The sequence below is a fragment of the Rhinopithecus roxellana genome, chromosome 10 (genome assembly GCF_007565055.1).
Source record: "Rhinopithecus roxellana isolate Shanxi Qingling chromosome 10, ASM756505v1, whole genome shotgun sequence".
Taxonomy (NCBI): domain Eukaryota; kingdom Metazoa; phylum Chordata; class Mammalia; order Primates; family Cercopithecidae; genus Rhinopithecus; species Rhinopithecus roxellana.
The window spans coordinates 83043300-83067692 of NC_044558.1; the positions used below are offsets into that span (position 1 = coordinate 83043300).

The 24393-nt window shown below is 42.0% G+C and overlaps 1 protein-coding gene across 1 annotated transcript in view; it reads right to left on the minus strand.

Moving 5' to 3' along the window:
- Nucleotides 1-24393, minus strand: part of KNTC1 (kinetochore associated 1) — a 100120-nt gene that overhangs the window by 68420 nt on the left and 7307 nt on the right. The window contains exons 3-16 of the mRNA XM_010368364.2: nt 23234-23354; nt 19260-19375; nt 18009-18087; nt 14789-14866; nt 13278-13312; nt 12631-12741; nt 10630-10723; nt 10225-10277; nt 9420-9535; nt 8974-9028; nt 6729-6827; nt 5193-5236; nt 5032-5097; nt 4860-4935 (exon numbers count right to left, since the gene is read on the minus strand). Coding sequence (XP_010366666.1) covers nt 4860-4935; nt 5032-5097; nt 5193-5236; nt 6729-6827; nt 8974-9028; nt 9420-9535; nt 10225-10277; nt 10630-10723; nt 12631-12741; nt 13278-13312; nt 14789-14866; nt 18009-18087; nt 19260-19375; nt 23234-23354 — 1143 coding nt within the window. The remainder of the gene's footprint in view (nt 1-4859; nt 4936-5031; nt 5098-5192; nt 5237-6728; nt 6828-8973; nt 9029-9419; nt 9536-10224; nt 10278-10629; nt 10724-12630; nt 12742-13277; nt 13313-14788; nt 14867-18008; nt 18088-19259; nt 19376-23233; nt 23355-24393) is intronic.

Below are 24393 nucleotides of genomic sequence, written 5' to 3' on the forward strand. Positions count from 1 at the left end.
CTCATAAAAGTAGAGAGTATAGGCTGGGCATGGTGGCTCACGCCTACAATCCCAGCACTTTGGGAGGTTGAGGCAAGAGGATTATTTGAGGTCAGGAGTTTGAGACCAGCCTGGCCAATATGGTGAAACCCCGTCTCTACTAAAAATACAAAACTTAGCCGCGTATGGTAGTGGGCGCCTGTAATCCCAGCTACTTGGGAGGCTGAGGCAGAATTACTTGAACCTGAAAGGCGGAGGTTGCAGTGAGCAGAGATCGTGCCACTGCACAACAGAGCGAGACTCCATCTCAAAAAAAAGAAAAAAAAAAACTAGAGAGTAGAATGTTGATAACTAGAGCCCAGGGGAAGGGGCTGGGGGATACAGAGGTGTCAGAGATGTTGTTCCAAGGCTGCAAAGCTTCAGTTAGAAGGAAGAATGAGTTTCAGAGGTCTATGATGACTGTAGTTAGTAATAATGTATATTTTAAAATTGCTGAAAGAGCCAGGCGTGGTGGCTCACATCTGTAATGCTTGCATTTTGGGAGGCCGAGGCAGGTGGATTGCCTGAGCTCAGGAGTTCAAGACCAGCTTGAGCAACATGGCAAAACCCCGTCTCTACTAAAAATACAAAATATTAGCCAGGCATGGTGGTGCGCATCTGTAATCCCAGCTACTCAGGAGCCCGAGGCACAAGAATCACACGAACCTGGGAGGTGGAGGTTGTAGTGAGCCAAAATTGCACCACTGCACTCGTTTGGAAGACAAAGCAAGACTCTGTCTCAAAAAAAAAAATTGCTAAAAGAGTAGGTTTTAAATGTTCTCACCAGAAAAAAAGATAAGTGAGGTGACAGTTATGTTAATTAGCTTGATTTAATCACTGCACAATGTAAATGTATAAAATCACCATATTGCACATCGAAAGTATATACAATTATTCTTGGTTTTTTTTTTCTTTTTATTTATTTATTTTTTTGAGATGGAGTCTTGCTCTGTTGCCCAGGCTGGAGTGCAGCAGCGGGATCTCGGCTCACTGCAACCTCTGCCTCCCTGGTTCAAGCGATTCTCCTGCCTCAGCCTCCTGAGTAGCTGCGACTACAGGTGCCTGCCACCACGCCTAGCTAATTTTTTGTATTTTTAGTAGAGACGGAGTTTCACCGTTTTAGCCAGGATGGTCTCGATCTCCCGACCTCGTGATCTGCCTGCCTCGGCCTCCCAAAGTGCTGGGATTACAGGCGTGAGCCACCGCGCCCAGCCCTTATTTTTATTCTTGAGACAGAGTCTTGCTGTGTCACCCAGGCTGGAATGCACTAGTGCATTCTCGGCTCACTGCAACCTCCGCCTTCTGATTCAAGCGATTCACCTGCCTCAGCCTCCAGAGCAACTGGGACAACAGGCATCTACCACCATGCTCAGCTAATACTTGTATTTTTAGTAGAGACAGGGTTTTGCCATATGGGCCAGGATGGTCTTAAACTCCTGGCCTCAAGTAATCCACCCACCTTGACCTCCCAAAGTTTGGGATTACAAAGGTGAGCCACTGTACCCGGCCAAGTATACACAATTATTTATTAACCGAAAAAAGAGATTTATATGAATTGTCTTTTTAAATTATCATAACCTAAGAAGTAAGCATTTACATGTCATCATGACACTATAGGGTAAGTACTAATATTCCCATTTTACAAACAAGAAAACTGAGACCCAAGAAAGGTTAAGTAATGTGTCTGAAATTATGCAGTCCAAAAGTGACAGAGCCGATTTCGTTTGTCTGTTTAGACACAAGGTCTCGCTCTGTCACTCAGGCTAAAATGCAGTGGTGTAATCACAGCTCACTGCAGCCTGGAACTCCCAGGCTCGAGCAATTCTCTTGCCTCAGCATCTCAAGTAGCTGGGACTACAGGCACACACCACCACACCCACCAAGCTCATGAAGCTGGTTTTTAAAGACAACCAATTTTCTAAGCCTACTAAAAGTTCTTTAAAGGTTAGAGTCAGAAATACTCAGATTTCAGGTTCTGTTTCCAATGGACACAATACCAACTTTGACAGGGACTCTCTGGTTCTGAAAACTATAAATGATAACAAAGAGTAGTTTCATTCATGAATATTTCCCTCATTTCTTTCATGGATTTTCTGTTTTGGTTTGGTTTTTTTGCTTCGTTCTCTCTTTTTAAATATTACTTCTAAAATCTTTCAGATGTTCAGAAAGGTAATAATGTAAATTATAAATACTGTAATAATAATGTACTCATCACCTTGAGCTTAAAAAATAAAGCAGATGTTACCAATAGTTTCAGATCCCACTGTCGTCTTTCCAAATACATCATCCTCCTTCCCCCAAGCAGAAGTATGTTATTCTTGTATTTAGTACTTATTCCATTAATTACTTTGTCTCTTAACTTGTATGCATTTCTAAACAATACACAGAATTATTCTTGCTAGGTATGGTGTCTCGCGCCTGTAATCCCAGCACTTTGGGAGGCCGAGGAGGGAGGATCACTTGAGGTCAGGAGTTCAAGACCAGCCTGGGCAACATAGCAAGACTCTGTCTCTACTATATATATATATATAAATAAATACAAATTTTTTGGCCAGGTGCAGTGGCTCATGCCTGTAATCCCAGCACCTTGGGAGGCTAAGGCAGGTGGATCACTTGCAGTCACGAGTTCAAGACCAGCCTGGCCAACATGGTAAAACTCTGTCTCTACAAACAACACAAATATATATATATATAATATACATTTTTAAAGAAGTATTCTGTATGTTTTAAACCATTATATTTTTAAAACAAGCACATGAGTACCAAGCACCCACTTAGTAAATATGAATTCTTTAACCAACTACAATAAGGCTTTCTCTTTTATTACTTCCCCCAAAACTGACTTTTCAAGGATTATCAATGACCTAATTGCTGTGTTCTCCAGACATTTTTCAGCTTTTACACTTGATCTTCTCTGTAGTATTTGAAACTGCTGATCACTCCCCAATACATATAAAACTTACTGCTTCCTTGGATTCCATAATCATACATTCTTACAGTTTTCCTCCCTTATTTCTTCCCAAATATGTGTACAGCCCTTCCTCCTCCATTCCTCATATGCTATTTGCCCCCACATCACATCCTCAGATGTCTTTTCACTCTCTGCATTTGCTGAAGTCATCTGAGCCATTACGCTGGTGTCTCCTACCTTTAGAGGTAGCGTAGGTCACTCCTCAACCTTCCACCAGACATCCCTGTTTCACCAGACCCTTCACATCCACTTTTTTTTTTTTTTTAATTTAGAGATAGGAGGCTCACTATGATGCCCAGGCTGGGGTGCAGTGGTTATTAACAGGCCAATCTTATTGCACTATAGCCTGAAACACCTGGGCTCAAGCAATCCTCCTACCTCAGCCTCCTGAGCAGCTAGAACTACAAGCATGCACCACTGTGCTCAGCTCACATCCAATTTTCATAAAGCAGAACTTTTCATCTTTTATCCCTAACCTGCTCTTCCACACATACTCCTCATTTCAGGTCATGCCATCGTCACTCAATGTGTATGCTGAGCCAGAGTCCAGCAAGTCAACCTCAAGTCCCCTGCCCTTCCTTCCATTTGATTACTAAGTCCTGCTGATTCTACCCACTATATTCCTCTCTCTCTCTCTCTCTTTTTTTTTTTTTTTTTTTTCTGAGACAGAGTCTTGCTGTGTTGCCCAGGATAGAGTGCAGTGGTGTGATCTTGGCTCACTGTAACCTCCACCTCCTGGTTTCAAGCGATTCTCCTGCCTCAGCCTCCCAAGTAGCTGGGACTACAGGCATGTGCCATCACACCTGGCTAATTTTTGTATTGTCAGTGTAGTATTTTTAGGTTTCGCCACATTGCCCAGGCTGGTCTTGAACTCCTGACCTCAGGTTATCCGCCCGCCTCAGCCTCCCAAAGTGCTGGAATTAAAGGAGTGAGCCACCACACCCGGCCTATATTCTTATCAGCCTTCTCTCGCACCTATATCTGTACTTCATTGCCCTGGTTCAGGGCAATGAACCTTGTCTCAACAAAAAATTTAAAAATTAGTTGGTCATGGTGGTATGCACCTATAATCCCAGCCGCTTGGGAGGCTGAGGCAGGAGAATCACTTGAGCCCGGAAGGTCAAGGCTGCGGCAAGCTGTGATCGCCCCACTGTACTCCACCCTGGGTGACAGAGGTCCCTACTTCTGCATCATCATCTTCTTTTTCTCTGCTGCCCATATAACCTACATTATAGTCCCACCTAATCAGTAGGAGCTCCTGAAGCATCACGAGACCCCCTCATTCTTTCCACGTTGACCTTGTACCCAGAATCCCTTCCCCTCCCTGGTCTGTCTGGAACATCTTCAAGACCTGACCTGAGGCCAGGTCCAGTGGCTCACGCCTGTAATCCCAGCACTCTGGGAGACCAAGGCAGGCAGATCACGAAGTTAGGAGTTCAAGGCCAGCCTGGCCAACATGGTGAAACCCCATCTTTACTAAAAATACATAAATTAATGGGGCATGGTGGTGCATGCCTGTAATCCCAGCTACTCGGGAGGCTGAGGCAGGAGAATCGCTTGAACCCAGGAGGCAGAGGTTGCAGTGAGCTGAGACTGCACCACTGCACTCCAGTCTAGGCAGTAGAGCAAGACTCCATCTCAAAAAAAAAAAAAAAAAAAAAGACCTGACCTGAAAACGATCTCCTCAGTAACATTTTTCTGCCCCACTATGGGTCACTCTTTCCTCTGAATCTCTAATCAACTTCAGTCATATCTTTATTACAGCCTTAATCACGCTAAATTCCAATTATGTATTACATGTCTGTCCCCTCAGCCTCTAGCACATGATGAAATGCTTGTTTGGTGAACAAATGAATACATGAATGATTACCTCAACATCCAGTCCAAACTGAATGGCAAAACTCTCAGCTTCAGCAAATCTGTGTTTGTGAAGTAACCGACTCAATCTGATAAGATGGAAAAGAAATTTTGTTAAATGCTTATTAGTCAGGGAATTTAAGTTATTCACTAAAGGGTAAAGCTTAAACAAAATGAGAAGCTACCTGTTTTCTGGTAAAGCTTCTGTAAGACATCTGAGTACTAACACAGAGACTGAGTCTTCAGACAATCTGGAAAAAATTTTCACTATAAATGCGCTTGTCTTTTAATATTAATATATAAAATTTAATGTAACTATTACTTAACATGATAAAACATGACCTACTTTGGATCATTTTTGCAAACTCCTTCTAAAAGGTATATGGTATCCTACAATAACAATAAAAACATGATTAAAATTCCAATATAAGAGCAATGCATTTTATAATTACTAGAGTAACTACTGATAATTCAGGCACGAATTATCCATCAAGGGATTTTAAAACAACTGGGTATCCCATAAATATATATACCTACTATGTAGCCACAAAAATTTAAGGAAAAAAAAACAAACACTGGGAAAAAAATGGCTAGGAAAGATAAATCCCATAGACTCAAAATAATATCACACAGGTTACTTACTATTAAGGGAAAAACACTTTATAAATGGAGAAATCTGACAGAACTGCCTTAACCAAATGATCACATTTAAAATCACCCATAACAGGACAAATGGATACCCTGAGCCCCTTAATGTGATGCTGTTAGAAAATAGTGTTACCTGCGCAGTATTCGTGCCAACAAAGCTTAACATGAATCTAATCATGATGAAACAATCAAATCCAAATAGAGAAACATTCTGCAAAACCACAGGGTTGGGACTCTTCAAAAATGTCAATGTCTTAAAAGACAAAAAATGGACCGGATGCAACGGCTCACACGTGTAATCCCAGCACTTTGGGGAGCTGAGTCAGGAAGCTCACTTGAGCTCAGGAGCTTGAGTCTAACCCAGGAAACATAGTGAGACCCCCTCTCTACAAAAAATATACAAATTAGCCAGGTGGTGGTGCACACCTGTAGTCCCAGCTACTCAGGAGGCTGAGGCAGGAGGATCACTTGAGCGCAGGAGTTGGCGGCTGTAGTGAGCTATGATCGAGCGACTGTACTACAACTTGGGCAACAGAGCAAGACCCTGTCTCAACAACAACAACAAAAACACACAGAGAACTAAATTTGATGAGTGATCCTTGATTAGATCATGAATAAGGAAAAACAAAATAGCTTTAAAGTAACTGGCCCAATTGGTAAAATTTGAACCTAAAAGAGTTTATAATAAATAGTAATGTATTTATGTTACATTTTCTGAGCGTGATAATTGCATTGTAGAAGAATGCCTTTATTTTTAGAAGATACCTGCTGAAGATTTAGGCATGACAGGTCATGATGTCTACAAGTAACTTTCAAAGTTTGGAAAACTATAGTGTTTGTGTAAAAAGAAATTAAACAAACGTGGTAAAATATTTTTTAAAATATGTAAATTAGTTACATAAATATAAAAATTAGTTACATAAATATGTAACAGCAATAGTCTCCATCTCCCGTTATCATCTATACTTCCTATAGCGACACAAGAAAGAAGAATAAGCAGATGACTGATTTTTTTTTTCTCTTTTTTAATACGATGACTAACCTTAGACTATCAAGTAAGTATATTCAAGGATCTCTATTCATAAATATAGCTATAAACCCGAAATTTATCCAGGTTTCCACTAGGTTCCACTAATGCTTACCTTAATTATTAAGGCTTTTAATGATCCCTGATTAGATACTGGATAAAGAAAAAAATAGTTAAAATAATAGTTTAAAATGCAAATAAACTTACTGTGCTAATTCCTGTTTGGACCAGAGAAGAAACACTAGACACTTCCAAAGAATATAGTATTTCCATTGTAGGTGATGAATAAACCATGAGGTTTTTCATCTAAGAAAAACAGCAGAGCAATTAATTTAGCAGATCAATTTAAACCTGCAGGCACAAAATAGCACTTCACAACTAAGAGCAGATTAAAACACATGGGAGCAGCTGGGCGTGGTGGCTCATGCCTATAATCCCAGCACTTTCGGAGGCCGAGACGGGTGGATCACTTGAGGTCAGGAGTTGGAGACCAGCCTAGCCAACATGGTGAAACCCCATCTCTACCAAAAAATACCAAAAAATTTAGCTGGAACGTAGTGGTGCACGTCCGTAATCCCAGTTACTTGGGAGGCTGAGGCAGGAGAATTGCTTGAACCCGGGAGGAAGATGTTGCGGTAAGCCGAGATTGCACCACTGCACTCCAGTCTGGGTGAAAGAGTGAGACTGTCTCTAAATAAATAAATAAATAAATAAAACACACAGTACAAAGTTAAATGCAAAAAATAAGCATTTATAAGTAAGTCTGTTACTGTATGACTTGTTTTATTTTACTTTTTTTTTTTTTTTTTTTTTTTTTGAGACGGAGTCTCGCTCTATCGCCCAGGCTGGAGTGCAGTGGCCGGATCTCAGCTCACTGCAAGCTCCGCTTCCGGAGTTTACGCCATTCTCCTGCCTCAGCCTCCCGAGTAGCTGGGACTACAGGCGCCCGCCACGTCGTCCGGCTAGTTTTTCGTATTTTTTAGTAGAGACGGGATTTCACGGTGTTAGCCAGGATGGTCTCGATCTCCTGACCTCGTGATCCACCCGTCTCGGCCTCCCAAAGTGCTGGGATTACAGGCTTGAGCCACCGCGCCCAGCCTTTTTTACTTTTTTTTGAGATGGAGTTTCACTCTTGTTGCCCAGGCTGGAGTACAATGGCTCGCTCTCGGCTTACTGCAACCTCTGCCTCCAGGGTTCCAGTGATTCTCCTGTCTCAGCCTCTCGAGTAACTGGGATTACAGGTGCGTGCCACCACGCCTGGCTAATTTTTTGTATTTTTAGTAGAGACTGAGTTTCACCATGTTGTCCAGGCTGGTCTCAAACTCCTGACCTCAGGCGATCCACCCACCTTGGCCTCCCAAAGTGCCGGGATTACAGGTGTGAGCCACCACACCCAGCTTGTTACTGTATGACTTAAATGTTACATATGAAATGATGTTCTACCCCATATTCCAAATATGTTGAATGAAAATCCATACATATACCTTAAGTCCATTCTACAGTTTGTATTTAAGGTGAATGTAATTCCTCAGTGCCAGAACTACGTAAGAGTCACTCTAATAAACACTTTCTTGGGCCAGGCGCAGTGGCTCACACCTGTAATCCTAGCACTTTGGGAGGCTGAAGTGGGCAAATCACAAGGTCAGGAGATAGAGACAAGCCTGGTCAAAATGGCGAAACCCTGCCTCTACTAAAAATACAAAAATTAGCTTGGCGTGGTGGCAGACGCCTGTAATCCCAGCTACTTGGGAGGCTGAAGCAGGAGAATTGTTTGAACCCAGGAGGCGGGGGGTTGCAGTGAGCCGAGATTGTGCCATAGCACTGCAGCCAGGGGGACAGTGTGAGACCCCATCTCAAAAAAATAATAATAAAATAAAATAAACACTTTCCTATGGGCATTTTTGGTTCCTGAAGTGCTCCATTTAAAATATGGAGACAAGATTTATAGCTTTTTACTTTAAATGGGGAAAAAAAGAGTTCTGCAGGATTATTTCTGATTGTTAAGTTTCGTGTGAACTAAGAGCTAATATGCTGTATTATTATTACTATTATTTTTTTATTTTTTATTTTTTTGAGACGGAGTCTCGCTCTGTCACCCAGGCTGGAGTGCAGTGGCCGGATCTCAGCTCACTGCAAGCTCCACCTCCCGGGTTCACGCCATTCTCTTGCCTCAGCCTCCCGAGTAGCTGGGACTACAGGCGTCCGCCACCTCGCCCGGCTAGTTTTTTTTTTTGTATTTTTTGGTAGAGACGGGGTTTCACCATGTTAGCCAGGATGGTCTCGATCTGCTGACCTCGTGATCCGCCCGTCTCGGCCTCCCAAAGTGCTGGGATTACAGGCTTGAGCCACCGCGCCCGGCCATATGCTGTATTATTTAACATCTACTTTTGTATTCGCTAATGCTTTTTCTGACACATAATATAGACAAGCACGAAATAAAATTTTCCAATACCTTCTTATTAGCTGTAGCTGTCAGAACTATTAATTTGAGATTTGTAATTCCTTGCCTAAAAAAGAAAAGCAGCTTTAAATAATTCAAGTAAGCTTTTACACAATAAAAACATACATTATCTATCAATTTAAAAAAGTACGCTTTGCCAATTACAAGATATAAAGTAAGTTAAAGTAACACTCTTCCATAAAAAATAAAATGTAATAGACACTGTATTCCATTTCTGCATGTTTATGCCCATACTGACAGTTTCTAACACAATCACTTGAAGGTTCCTATTGCCTGTTCCCAGTGAATTTTGCAAACAACAAATTGGTCTTTACTCTGTCAGACAGTTTCACAATGTTGCTTAGAATGTAAAACATAACAAATGATCCGAACAAAACCAGACAAGAAACCTGGTGCTAACGGAAGGGAAATGACTACTAGCCATAGCCATAACATACCATGTGACTGACGAAGGAGAATCTGCTTCTGTAGTAAGAAGAAACTCTTCTACGTGAAGAGAGGGCCAGTTCCATACAGGAGTTAGAGTGTAAATATCCCATAAACTCAGCATGTTCTGCAATAGAGACATTTCATTTACATGTCTTTTTTTTTGAGACAGAATTTCGCTCTTGTCGCCCAGGCTGGAGCGCAGTGGTGCGATCTCAGCTCACTGCCACCTCCGCCTCCTGGGTTCAAACGATTCTTCTGCCTCAGCCTCCCGAGTAGCTGGGATTACAGGCACCCACCACCACGCCTGGCTAATTTTTTGTATTTTTAGTAGAGACGGGGTTTCACCATGCTGGCCAGGCTGGTCTCGAACTCCGGACCTCAGGTGATCCACCCACCTCGGCCTCCCAAAGTGCTGGGATTACAGGCATGAGCCACCGCGCCTAGCCTACATGTCTTAATGATTACAAATTTACATCTCAGGCCAGGCGCAGTGGCCTGTAATCCCAGCTACTCGGGAGGCTGAGGCAGAAGAATCGTTTGAACCCAGGAGGCGGAGGTGGCAGTGAGCTGAGATCGCACCACTGCGCTCCAGCCTGGGCGACAAGAGCGAAACTCTGTTTCAAAAAAAAAAAAAAAAAAAAAAAAATTTACATTTCAGGATCAACTTTTTTTGGTACATATACTGAAATAAACCACAGCACACAAGATAGTAATCCACCCTAGCTAAAACCCTTGTCTTTGTAAGTCTGACAACATTTTTGTTGTAAAACATGATATCAAGTAAAAACATTGAAGGAGAAACAAGAAACATACATCAGTATCAAGAACAAAAAGTAGATTGTCTATCAGTTGGAACTTCTTTGCACCTACAAAAGAGAAAATAAATCGTCTAAGGATTTTACTTCAGTATTTCATATATCTAAATAGTAAATTAACATATTCACACAAAGGCAGAACTATATAATTACTAGGTCCTATTTTCTTTTATTCCTGCCTCTATTTCTGTTAGGTGATTACTAAAATGTAAAACCTCCCAAAATGAAGACTAACAACTGTAACATGTCAAGAACTGTCCTGTATGTGAACAACCATCAAACTATTCTGGCTTGTTCCAAAGAGTGGTAGGGTAAAATGACCCATATGTCAGCCTAAGTACACTGACATAAAAATTAAAACTCACCAATAATTGTCTAAAGTAGTGTTATTAACTTATTTTACCTTTAATAATCTCTGCATCAATAAGGTTCTTAACTGTCATTCCTTTCTTGGAAAAATCTGGTTCCCATTTTGAGAATGCACAATTGCCAGTTCCCTGGAAAAATGAACACAGCACATCAAATGCAAATTTCATTTTTAGACCTGAGCCTTCCTCAAAGTAGAAACATGTAAGTTTTATAGGTTATTAACTTTAAAATATATTCATATATTCTAACTAGGTTTCATCTTCCAGTTCCTCTCTTGATTTCAGAAGAGAATGAAATAAACAGTGTACTATTGGAATTCATGGTTATTACAACTTTTTTTTTTTTTTTTACTAATTTGAGACAGGGTCTCACTCCATTGCCCAGGCTGGAGGGCAGTGATCACAGCTCACTGCAGCCTCAAACTCCTGGACTCAAGCGATCCTCCCACCTCAGCCTTCCCAGTAGCTGGGACTACAGGTGAGCATCACCACACCTGGCTAATTTACTATTTGTTGTAGAGACAGGGTCTCCCTATGTTTCTGAGACTGGTCTCAACCTCCTGGGCTCAAGCAATCCTCCCACCTCAGCCTCTTAAAGTGCTGGGATTATAGGCATGAGCCACTGTGCCAGCCTTCACACAAATATTTAATGAGCTTATTTATGCAACTAGCACTAAAGACACGCAGTGAACTTTTAAGACCTCTTCCAGGATCATGATTAAAATATAGTCTTTGATAAGTATTTTCATTAAAATACCACAAATAATTGGAAAAAATGTTATAAATATTAATTTTAAATTATTTGAAACCCTGGTGAAATGTTAAATTAGATATGCACAATGTGGAAATATGACTGCTTCTTTTCTCTCTTTTTTGTTTCTTCTTTTTTTAGAGACGGGATCTCACTTCGTTGCCAGGCTACAGTGAAGTGGCGTGATCATAGGTGCGATCAGAGCTACTGCAGCCTCATACTCCTGGGCTCAAGCAATTCTTCTGCCTCAGCTTCCCAAGTAGCCGGGACCATAGGTGCATGCCATGGCACACAGCTGACTACTACTTAATTCATAAATTTGGCAAGTAAAAATGTTGTAAATGTTGTAATTATATTGAGTTTTTGCCTAATCTTTGAATATAACATTAGGTATTTTCCTCCAAAATTCAAAGAAATTATGATCACAATTATTGGAAGTGGCATACCAATAATGAAATGTTACTTTTTACATGTAACATGAGATATAAGACATTATACACAAGGTATACATGCCAATGGTTGTGAATGAATTGTGCTTTTCTATGTGCATCCTTGTCCACATTCCCATTTCACTAATAACAAAACTTGCAAGTAGCCTAGCTAACCAAGACTAAGAATAACGTAGAATCACTTAGGAGGCAGAGATTACATCAAAGACACGTTACTCTTTTAGGACCATTCTCTAACACTAAGGTTCTTAACCTGACTTGAATTTCAAGATTCAAGGGATCTGTGAAGCTGGATGGGCAAAAAATTTACATCTTTATTTTCACTAATCTCCATCTGAAACAGAATTTCTTTCACTTATGAATGAAGGCCACGAAAACCCCAAAAAACAAAAAGCAGTAGCACCGGCAGTCCCTGTGAGTATGTCACCAGTAGTAATCACACTTCCTATTAGAAAAAGTGTGATAACCATAATTTTGAAGTAGTGGTGTGTAAATATTTATTTCAAGATAGCTGCAACAATGTGCTGTTTTCCATCAGTGACAAAGTCACGGGTACTGTAACAATGGAATTTTTGGTTTTGTTTTCTATCGTTTTTGTCTGCTCTCATAATTGAAAAAAAAAGCTATACTTCAGGTAAAGATTAGGTAAAGAAAAGATGCAATATTTTTTCCAAGACAGAAATTTATTTATTGAGTTATTTTTAATTACCTTAATATTATAATTTCCTTGTTTCGGTTATACGTTACACATTATTTTGCAATTTAACCAAAACAATAACATTTTTGTGAGAAAACGCTTTAGGCAACAAAAAACAAAACTTTATAAAAACAATTACCCCAATTATCACAGGAACTTCACTTGCTAAATCTCCAGCCACAAGACTGAGACAACCAAGAGTATGATAATTTTCAGTAGAAATAAAACTGGACTTGATTTGTCCTTGTAACTGCAAAATTAAAAACAACAAGAATGTCATATATATAACACATATTTATGCTCCACAAAATCACTAAAATCAGTTTATATCAATCAGTTATAAATCTTTTTTTTTTTTTTTGCGCCAGAGTTTTGCTCTTATTGCCCAGGCTGGAGTGCTATGGCACAATCTCGGCTCACTGCAACCTCTGCCTCCCAGGTTCAAGCGATTCCCTGCCTCAGCCTCCCGAGTAGCTGGGAGTACAGGCATGTGTCACCACCCCCTGGCTAATTTTGTGTTTTTTAGTAGAGATGGGGTTTCTCCATGTTGGTCAGGCTGGTCTCAAACTCAGGTGATCTGCCCCCTCGGCCTCCCAAAGTGCTGGGATTACAGGCGTGAGCCACTGCACCCAGCCTAAATGTATTTTTAAGTAGAAATGTTATTAAAATGTTATATCATAATAATTTCTAAAATATCAAGAAGTAGACCAATTATATATAGAGACACTACTACATTTACATTAAATGTAATTTTTTTAAGAGGACACTATGGATTTATTTTCTTACCTTTTTTGCTGTACTGAAGTCTACATTCTCAATTGCTGCATTAAAAAAGAAAGCAGGCTAAATGTATAATATTAATCTATAAAAACAATACAAGTCACCTCTTTTGTGTCAAGGTGAAATTAAATACAATCTAGTTCAAAGAACACCGGTGAGAATCAAGTTTTGCCCCTGACCAAAATACGCAAACTGTGACATGTTAGATTCAGGGGACCAGCCAGTACCTCTCCATACCTACCCTTACCACCTCTCTTCCTACTAAGGGGATCTTCTCCCTACTCCAACTCTCCTGCACTTCTCATTGTTTGGAATAGCTCTTACTTTTCTAGCTCCATCATTAAGCTATAGAAAATAAATCTTCAATCTTGTCATATACCCAAGACCTAGCACAGCCCTGGCAAGTCAATATTTTTAAAATGTCACTTAGGCTGGGCACAGTGACTCATGCCTATAATCCCAGCACTTTTGGAGGCCGAGACTGGCAGATCACTTGACAAGGAGGAGTTGGAGACCAGCCTGGCCAACATGGTGAAACCCCGCCTCTAGTAAAAATACAAAAATTAGCCAGGTGTGGTTGTGCGCACCTGTAATCACAGTTACTTGGGAGACTGAGGCACAAGAATCACTTGAACCTGGGAAGTGAAGGTTGCAGTGAGCCGATACTGCACCACTGCACTCAAGCCTAGGCAACAGAGCGAGACTCCATCTCAAAAATAAATAAATAAATAAAAATAATAAAATAAAATAAAATGTTATATACCTGTTCCAAATCCATTCCTCAAATACTTTTACTTGGCTCAGAGGGATAAATGGTCCAGACTACTAGCTTAAAACATATTTTACATTATTGTTCTGCACTATATATATTTTTCTTTTGAGACAGAGTTTCTCTCTTGCTGCACAGACTGGAGTGCTACGGCGCGATCTCGGCTCACCACACCTCTGCCTCCTGGGTTCAAGCAATTCTCCTGCCTCAGCCTCCCGAGTAGCTGGGATTACAGGCGTCTGCCACCCTGCCTGGCTAATTTTGTATTTTTAGTAGAGACAGGGTTTCTCCATGTTGGTCAGGTTGGTCTTGCACTCCCAATCTCAGGTGATCTGCCCGCCTTGGCCTCCCAAAATGCCAGGATTATAGGCATGAGCCACCGCGCCCGCCCTGTTCTGCACTATTAACACTACATAGCCATTTCCATTTCCAGGTTCATTCACCACATTAAAAAGCATTTATTATTGTGCTAGCAAATGTCTTGTCTTTCCCAACTAAACTGTTGAAGCTTTTCTCCCCAACTAAGCTCCTTGAAGGCCATACCAAAATTACATTTATTCAAATACTGTTCCAGCTCTAATAGAGGAGAATAAGTGTACTCTGAATACTTAAAAGTATACTCAATTATAACTAAATACAATTAAGATAAAATAAGCTTAAAGAGTACTTAAAATTTTACTAATTACTAAATTAATAAAACTAGTAAATATTGCTGCAAATCAATAATAAAATATAATGTATTACTTACCTTGTTGAATTTTTAAAAGCTGAAGGTTTGTAATACAAAAAAATCCACTGTACGTAAGAAGTAGCATATAATAGGTACCTATTGAAATAAAATCAGAATCAGTTCCTTTTTTTTGAGACGGAGTCTCATTCTGCCGCCAGGCTCGAGTGCAGTGGTGCAATCTCGGCTCATTGCAACCTCTGCCTCTAGGGTGCAAGCGATTCTCCTGCCTCAGCCTCCCGAGTACCTGGGAGTACAGGTGTGCACCACCACGCCCAGCTAATTTTTGTATTTTTAGTAGAGACAGTTGCCTCAGCCTCCCAAAGTGCTGGGATTACAGGCGAAAGCCACTGTACATGGCCAGGAATCAGTTACTTTAAAAGGCACATGGGGCCGGGCGCGGTGGCTCAAGCCTGTAATCCCAGCACTTTGGGAGGCTGAGACGGGCGGATCACGAGGTTAGGAGATAGAGACCATCCTGGCTAACATGGTGAAACCCTGTCTCTACTAAAAAATACAAAAAACTAGCCTGGCGAGGTGGCGGGCGCCTATAGTCCCAGCTACTCGGGAGGCTGAGGCAGGAGAATGGCGTAAACCTGGGAGGTGGTGCTTGCAGTGAGCTGAGATCCGGCCACTGCACTCCAGCCTGGGCGACAGAGCGAGACTCCATCACAAAAAAAAAAAAAAAAAAGGCACATGGATATAAAATTTAAACCAGTGTCTGTTTGAATGTGGCTTTTCAACAAAGAGAGAAAGAAAGAAAGAGGCGGGGTGCAGTGGCTCATGCCTGTAATGCCAACACTTTGGGAGGCCAAGGCAGGTGGATCACAAGGTCAGGAGCTCGAGACCAGTCTGACCAACATGGTGAAACCCCGTCTCTACTAGAAATAAAAAAATTAGCTGGGTGTGGGGGTGCGCGCCTGTAGTCCCAGCTACTCAGGTGGCTGAGGCAGGAGAACTGCTTGAACCTGGGTGGCGGAGGTTGCAGTGAGCCGAAATTGCACCACTGCACTCCAGCCTGGGCGACAGAGTGGGACTCCATCTCAGAAAAAAAAGTAGAGAAAGAGGAAGGAAGGGAGGGAGGGAGGGAGGAAGGAAAGAAGGCAGGCAGGCAGGAAGGCACGCACGCACGCACACACAAACAAACAGTATCTGGAACTACCTTAAAAATATGTCAATGTGGGCCCGGCGCGATGGCTCAAGCCTGTAATCCCAGCACTTTGGGAGGCCGAGACGGGCGGATCACGAGGTCAGGAGATCGAGACCATCCTGGCTAACACGGTGAAACCCCGTCTCTACTAAAAACTACAACAACAACAAAAAAAACTAGCCGGGTGAGGTAGCGGCACCTGTAGTCCCAGCTACCCGGGAGGCTGAGGCAGGAGAATGGCGTGAACCCGGGAGGCGGAGCTTGCAGTGAGCTGAGATCCGGCCATAGCACTCCAGCCCGGGTGACACAGCGAGACTCCGTCTCAAAAAAAAAAAAAAAAAAATGTCAATGTGAAGTTTTTTTTTTTTTTGAGACAGGGTCTCAATCTGTCTCCCAGGCTGGAGTGCAATGGCACGACCACAGCTCACTGCAGCCTCAACCTCCAGGCCCAAGAGATCCTCCCAACTCAGCCTCCTGAGAAGGTGGGACTACACACACCAACACATCTGGCTAATTTTTTTATTTTTTGTAGAGCTGGAGGCCTCTCTATGTTATCCAGGCTGGTTTCGAGCTCCTAGACTCAAGTGATGCTCCCACCTCAGTCTCCTAAAGTGCTAGGATTACAGATGTGAGCCACCACACACAGCCTGCTCATTTAAATTCTAATAATCAAATATTATAGTAATGTTACAGATAAAGCTTATTTACAAAGAACTAGTAAGTTATTCGCAAAAACATTGTTAACTTCTTTTGAAACTTTTATTAAAACAATAAACTTCATGTGCCAGAAAAAAATCTCAGATATATCAAAATAAACTAAGGCCCAGTTAACATTTCTTGAAGTAAAAATATAATAAATATACTGAAGCCCAGAAACACATTTTAAAAGAATATAATGTCTCCTTGGTAACCTATAGAAATCTCGAAACCGTAAAAATAAGTTTAGAATATTATATTTAGGAAAAGTATATGTTTAAACCTCTAAAAAGAGCTAAAATATAAAAATTGTTTCTTACAATATTAATTGCATTGATAGGAAAAAAAGTATAAAAAATACAGAAAAGGCCGGGCACAGTGACTCACAGGCGGATCACCTGAGGCGGGTGGATCACTTGAGGTCAGGAGTTCGAGACCAGCCTGGCCAACATGGTGAAACTCCGTCTCTATTAAAAACAAAAAATTAGCCAGACGTGGTAGCGGGCGCCTGTAATCCCAGCTACTCGGGAGACTGAGGCAGGAGAATCGCTTGAACCCGGGAGGCGGAGGTTTCAGCGAGCTAAGGTCGTGCCATTGCACTCCAGCCTGGGGGACAAGAGGGAGAGACTTCATCTCAAAAAACAACAACAACAACAACAACAACAACAACAAAAAAAACAGAAAAAATGTAGGTAGCATAACAATGAATTTATATAATTTATTAATCAAAAATTGGAATTTTTGATTGGATATTAATCAGAAGTCATTCAGGCTGGGTACAGTGGCTCACAGTAATCCCAACACTTTGGGAGGCCCAGGCCGGTGGATCACTCACTTGGGGTCAGGAGCTTGAGACCAGCCCAGCCAACATGGTGAACCTCCATCTCTACTAAAAATACAAAAATTAGCCGGGTGTGGTGGCACACGCCTGTAATCCCAGCTACTCAGGAGGCTGAGGCAGGAGACGCTTGAACCCGGGAGCTGGAGGTTGCAGTGAGCTGAGATTGCACCACTGCACTCCAGCCTGGGAGACAAAGCGAGACTCCATTTAAAAAAAAAAAAAGGCCGGGCGTGGTGGCTCAAGCCTGTAATCCCAGCACTTTGGGAGGCCGAGACAGGCGGATCACGAGGTCAGGAGATCGAGACCATCCTGGCTAACACAGTGAAACCCTGTCTTTACTAAAAAATACAAAAAACTAGCCAGGCGAGGTGGCGGGCGCCTGTAGTCCCAGCTGCTCAGGAGGCTGAGGCAGGAGAATGGCGTAAACCCGGAAGGCAGAGCTTGCAGTGAGCTGAGATCCGGCCACTGCACTCCAGCCTGGGCGACAGACAGAGAGAGACTCCATCTCAGAAAAAAAAAAAAAAGGCCTTCAAAAAAACTTCAGGAAAACTTACCTTCATTTGAACCATCCTTCTCAATGACAAGATTCTGGTAAGTCCGCCGATTTTCATCACTAGCTTTCCGAACAAATGCCTAAATGCAAATTAATTTCAAACAATAAAATTGAACACAGAAAACTACAATCAAGGATTTTATTCTTTAAACTAGAGTTATCAATTCTCATTAGCAATAATTCTGCCTATATTCCAAACATCTTACTTTTAAAATGGAAAACTATTTTGGACAAGCGTACTAAATACCTTTGAGACTGCTCCCTTGTGATTTCTTGAGCCACAAGCTTACTAAACCTGGCCTAAGAAAATTTTTGTTTGACCTGGTGTTAATTTCTATTACGTGAGAGCCAAGAATTTGGGATCCAAGCTATGGTAACACCTTCAAAGCTTAATTTTTCAAAAAAACATTCTTTTAATTTAAAATACCATTCAGTACAGGGAAGAAACTCAATCCTGGCAGGCAAGAGACATTGTAACCAAGACCCCAAAGGCTTCATATGTCTGGGCATTCCCTCCTCTACCTTCCTGCCTCCGTTAACAAGCTGCCTGCTCCTGACTTAGCTGACCAAGCTGAATTCCCAACCACACAAGAACCTAACCGTTTGTCTCCTGGAGTTACTTCTCCCAAAGTTGTTAAAGTGGGACTCTCGCATTCCTAATAAAAACCTGACCATCTTCCAAGGTTAGTAAAGCGGGACTCTAGCACCTGACCAGATCCAGCCAGCTGAGCACAAGATAGACTTCAGCCCTGGCCTTTAACCGAGTATTTCCTCATTTTAACCTAATTATGATACTAAAAATCATACCCAGGGATGGAAATTTAACATGGTAATGAGACATACAACACATGAAAAAGGATGCAATCAATTCACAGGTGCTGAAAGTTCCCTGCCTCTACATGCCTACAAATCACTCTTTTCACCTCAGCTTCCTCAAAACGACAAGAGCTAAACCCTTCGGGAAGCTAGCACTTGGGATCCCTCTCCCATACGGTGTTCCCTTGAGATTCCTTGAGCCACAAGCCTACTAAACCTTCCCTGGGAAAATTTCTGTTTGACCTGGTGTTAATTTCTATTTACACGAGAGCCAAAAACTCAGGATCCAAGCTATGGTAACACCTTCGAAGCTTAACTGTTCAAAAAAACATTGTTTTAATTTAAAACACGTGTTAAGTAATAGTTTGCTGAAGTTTTAGTTATCTAAGAGATTTAGAATTTAAATAATGAAAATTAAAATATAACAAGATCTTACATTAGTGAGTAGTGTTTGTTTTGATGTTACATGAATAAGATGTAGGTTGCCACTTCTCTCGCCAACCAAAAGAAACTTTCCTTCTTGACAAAGGCCAACTACATCCACTTCAGTATCTGAAAATTTCAAATCAAAGTTATAAGCTTCCTTTGAAAATCCTTATTTCCCATACAAAAAAAATACAAATTTTTCTCATTAAAAAGCCAACGATTACTTAAGTTACTTCTAAATACTGCAAAACAGATGTGATGAAAGTAAAAAAGAATGTTGTTGACTTTTATTCAGTCAACAAATATTTTTTGTTTTGTTTTGTTTTTGAGACAGCGTCTCACTCTACTACCCAGGCTGGAGTGGAGTGGTACCACCCCAGTTCACCACACCCTAGACTTCCTGGGCTCAGTCAGGCAATTCTCCCGCCTCAGCCTCCCAGGTAGCTGGGACCACAGGTACACACTACTATGGCCAGCTAATTTTTTGTACTTTTTATAGAGATGGGGTTTTGCCATGTTACCTAGACCGGTCTCAAACTCCTGGGCTCAAGCGATTGTCCATCACTGCCTCCCAATTACATCCCAGGTTACAGATGTGAGCCACTGCAAGCAGCTGGTCAACAAATACTTATTGAGCACTTACTTCATGCTAAGCATTGTTCTAGGCCTTTTGCACATATCTGAGAACAGTAACAAAAGATTACCACCATCACAGAGTTCATATTCTAAGACAGAAATAGCAGATAAATGACCAGGCGTGGTGGCTCACACCTGTAATCCCAGCACTTTGGGAGGCCAAGGCAGGCAGATCACTTGAGGTCAGGACTGGCCAACATGGTGAAACCCCAACCCTACTAAAAATATAAAATTAGCTGGGCATGGTGGCACGTGCCTGTAATCCAGGCTACTCGGGAGGCTGAGACAAGAGAATTGCTTAAACCCAGGAGGTGGAGGCTGCAGTGAGCTGAAATTGCGCCACTGCACTCCAGCCTAGGCGACAGCGTCACACTGTCTCAAAAAAAAAAAAAAAGGAAATAGCTGATAAACAATTAGCATAATAAACAAACTCTAAGACATGTAAGAAGGTGACAGATGTTCTGAAAAAAAATGTAGAGCCAGGTAAGAGAGCTCAGAAGAATGGCGCGTTTTGCAGTGTCAATTAGAAAGCTCACAGGAGACATGAAAGAGGTGAGGAAATTAGCCAAATGGCTAAAATGGAAGAGCATTCAGAGCATTCAGACGGTGGGCACAGCTCGAGGAAAGATCATCGGGTGGGAAGTGCCTGTTGTATTCATGCAAAAGCAAGAAGGCCAAGGTAACAGAAAACAAAGCAGTAAGGGAAGGGACAAGAAAACAGCAAGGTGTAACTGGCTTACGAACACAAGTTATTCTGCCACGATGTCTTTCCACAAATGGATCATCATCACCGCATCCCACCATTTCATAGAAGAAACTGTGAATCTTGTGGACTAATCAGCGTCAGTACATCAAGATTTCATAAAACACAAGTTTATTGCCTCCATGTTGCAATCAAGATATGTTCCAAAATGCATGCGTTCTGTTTCCTTTTCAGTTAAGTTCTTATGTAAAAGTTTCAACAACTATCTGTCTCTTAAAATTTCTTCTACTCAATGGCTGGGTACAGTGGCTCACGCCTGTAATCCCAGCACTTTGGGAGGCCAAGGTGGATAGATCATTTGAAGTCAGGAATCTGAGACCAGCCTGGCCAACATGGTGAAACCCGACCCTACTAAAAATACAAAAATTACCAGGCATGGTGGCAGGCACCTGTAATCCCAACTACTTGGGAGGCTGAGGCAGAAGAATCTCTTGAACCTGGGAGGTGGAGGTTGCAGTGAGCTGAGAGAACACCATTGCACTCCAGCCTGGGCCACAGAGCGAGACTCAGTCTCAGCAAAAAAAAAAAAAAAAAGGCCGGGCACAGTGGCTCACGTCTGTAATCCCAACACTTCAGGAGGCCGAGGTGGGTGGATCACGAGGTCAGGAGTTTGAGACCAGCCTGGCCAACATAGTGAAACCCTGTTTCTACTAAAAATAAAAAAAAAAAAAAAAAATTAGCAGGGCGTGGTGATGGGTGCCTGTAGTCCCAGATACCTGGGAGGCTGAGGCAGGAGAATTGCTTGAACACTGGAAGAGGAGGTTGCAGTGAGCCAACATCACACCACTGCACTCTGGCCTAGGTGACAGTACGACACTGTATCTCAAAAAAAAAAAAAAATTTCTACTCAAGAAAGAAAAAACTTTCGGGGCCGGGTGTGGTGGCTCATGCCTATAATCCCAGCGCTTTGGGAGGCTGAGACGGGCAGATCACAAGGTCAGGAGATCGAGACTATCCTGGCTAACACGGTGAAACGCTGTCTCTACTAAAAAAAAAAATATGCCGGGCGCGGTGGCTCAAGCCTGTAATCCCAGCACTTTGGGAGGCTGAGATGGGCAGATCACAAGGTCAGGAGATCGAGACCATCCTGGCTAACACGATGAAACCCCGTCTCTACTAAAAAATACAAAAACCTAGCCGGGTGAGGTGGCGGGCACCTGTAGTCCTAGCTACTCGGGAGGCTGAGGCAGGAGAATGGCATAAACCCGGGAGGCGGAGCTTGCAGTGAGCTGAGATCCGGCTACTGCACTCCAGCCTGGGCGACAGGGCGAGACTCCGTCTCAAAAAAATATATATATATACATACACAAAAAAAATTAGCCAGGCATGATGCCGGGTGCCTGTAGTCCCAGGTATTCAGGAGGCTGAGGCAGGGGAATGGCGTGAACCCGGGAGGCAGAGTTTGCAGTGAGCCGAGATTGTGCCACTGCACTCCAGCCTGGGTGACAGAGCGAGATTCCATCTCAAAAAAAAAAAAAAAAAAAAAAAAAACTTTCATAATATTCTTGCCTAAGCTCAGTACAATCATTGATTTACCCCTTAATTCACTCTTCTTTGTTTTTGAGACAAGACTCTTACTCTTGTCACTCAGGCTAGAGTACAGTGGCATAATCTTGGCTCAGTGCAACCTCTGCCTCCTGGGTTCAAGCAATTCTCCTGCCTCAGACTCCTGAGTAGCTGGGATTACAGGTGTATGTCACCATGCCTAGCTAATTTTTGTTTTTGTTTTTGTTTTGGAGACAGTCTTGCTCTGTCACCCAGACTGGAGTGCAGTGGCATGATCTTGGCTCACTGCAACCTCCACCTCCCAGGTTCAAGCAATTCTCCTACCTCAGCCTCTCGAGTAGCTGAAACTACAGATGCACAGCACCACAGCCAGCTAATTTGTATATATTCGTAGAGAAAACGGGGTTTCACCGTGTTGCCCAGGCTGGTCTCAAACCCCTGAGCTCAGGCAATCTACCCACCTGGGCCTTCCAAAGTACAAAGATTACAGGCGTGATTTTTGTATTTTTAGTAGAAACGAGGTTTCACCATGTTGGCCAGGCTGGTCTTGAACTCCTGACCGCAAGTGATCCAGCTGCCTCAGCCTTCCAAAGTGCTGGGATTACAGGCATAAGCCACCACGCTCGGCTGTAATTCACTCTCAAGTCCACATCTGCATGTACTTGAAGTCTTGTAGCTTGATGAAGAATTAATTCATAAGTATGTTAAAGGATTTTTAGAGAGCTATTCATTCTAAAAATATGCAAATACCGATTAATGATACCGAAATTCTGTACAAGATACAGGAATTTGAACACAAATGAGCTCATATTTTCCATAGTATTCTAACACAAACAAGCAAACTAAATTGTTGCTTTACATGTGTATTTACCCTTAGATGTAAAGAGAGAAGGGATCTTGGTGTCCTTTGACTCTAGTGCCCAGCGCAAATAAGGCACTGAGCACTCAAGCTTAATTACTTGAAATTGGTCGAATTTGAAATCTCAGAAATAATGGAGTAAAGAGGAGGCAATCCAACAGAAATTGGCAGCAGATATACTTGACTTCCAATTTATCTTACTTCATTGCATTATACTTACCAAAGACAAGATGCAATTGAAGTGATCTACAAATACTGTCAAGCAATATCACTGATTGGTCAGCTACAATAATAAACCCATCACTTAAACTGCATGCCTGTATCTTTGGATTTAATGAGGCCTGTGGGAGAGAAAAGCATGATGAAAATTCAAACATTTTTATACGAGTTTAACAATACTTATCAATAGTATCATCAAATTCCCCAATACCCCACTTTAAAACTTGATAGGCTTTTTTTCTTTGCCCCTTGATCTACTTAATCATCGAGTTTTTCTTTGTATGGTGTATCTTGAATCCATCCAGGATCCTAAGTAGAAAAACAGTTCAGGATGGGCAGGAAGGGCAAGGGATTCTCACGTTCAAATCCTTATTTCCTCAGGATTGACTTTATGATGCAGGAGCCAGGCATTAACATAATGAATTAATCAAGATTGGCATGAAGTCTTGGTGTCGTGGATATGCTAGGCAGGGGAATGGTGGTGAACTGTGAACTGGAGGGTCCACACCCCCACAGACACGAAAGAATAGAATCTGCTTCACACCAGCCAGTGGGAAGCCTGGTGGGGATGCAGCACTGGCATGGCCATACCTCCCCATTCATCAACAGAAGCTGGCTCTTTATGTGACATGTTCTGATTTTTAAATATTGGCAGCTAAGTCAACATTTTTAAAAACACTAGACAAGCCAAATCAGAGCTTCCCACACATAGCTGTCTTGAAGCACTTGGACAGATTAGTGGTTGAGGAAGCTCAGTCCCTTACTAGCTGAGTGATCTTAGGCAAATGCGTCAACTAACTCTCTGTAAAAGAGTAATAATAATAATAATACCAACAAGGTTCACCTGAATAAAGATGAAACGAATTCATGTAAAGGGCTTATAAGAGAACCTTGCACATAGTATATGCTCAGTAAATGTTAACTAGTCCTATTCTTCCCTGACAAAATGCAGCTATTCACCTCATTTTATGACTATTCCAAAAGTCATCTTCTCCAGGTGTAATCCTTGAAAATTCCCCAACATTCTGACCCCTCTTCTACCTTATTTTCTTTTTTTTTTTTTTTTTTTTTTTTTTTTTTTTTGAGACGGAGTCTCGCTCTGTTGCCCGGGCTGGAGTGCAGTGGCCGGTTCTCAGCTCACTGCAAGCTCTGCCTCCCGGG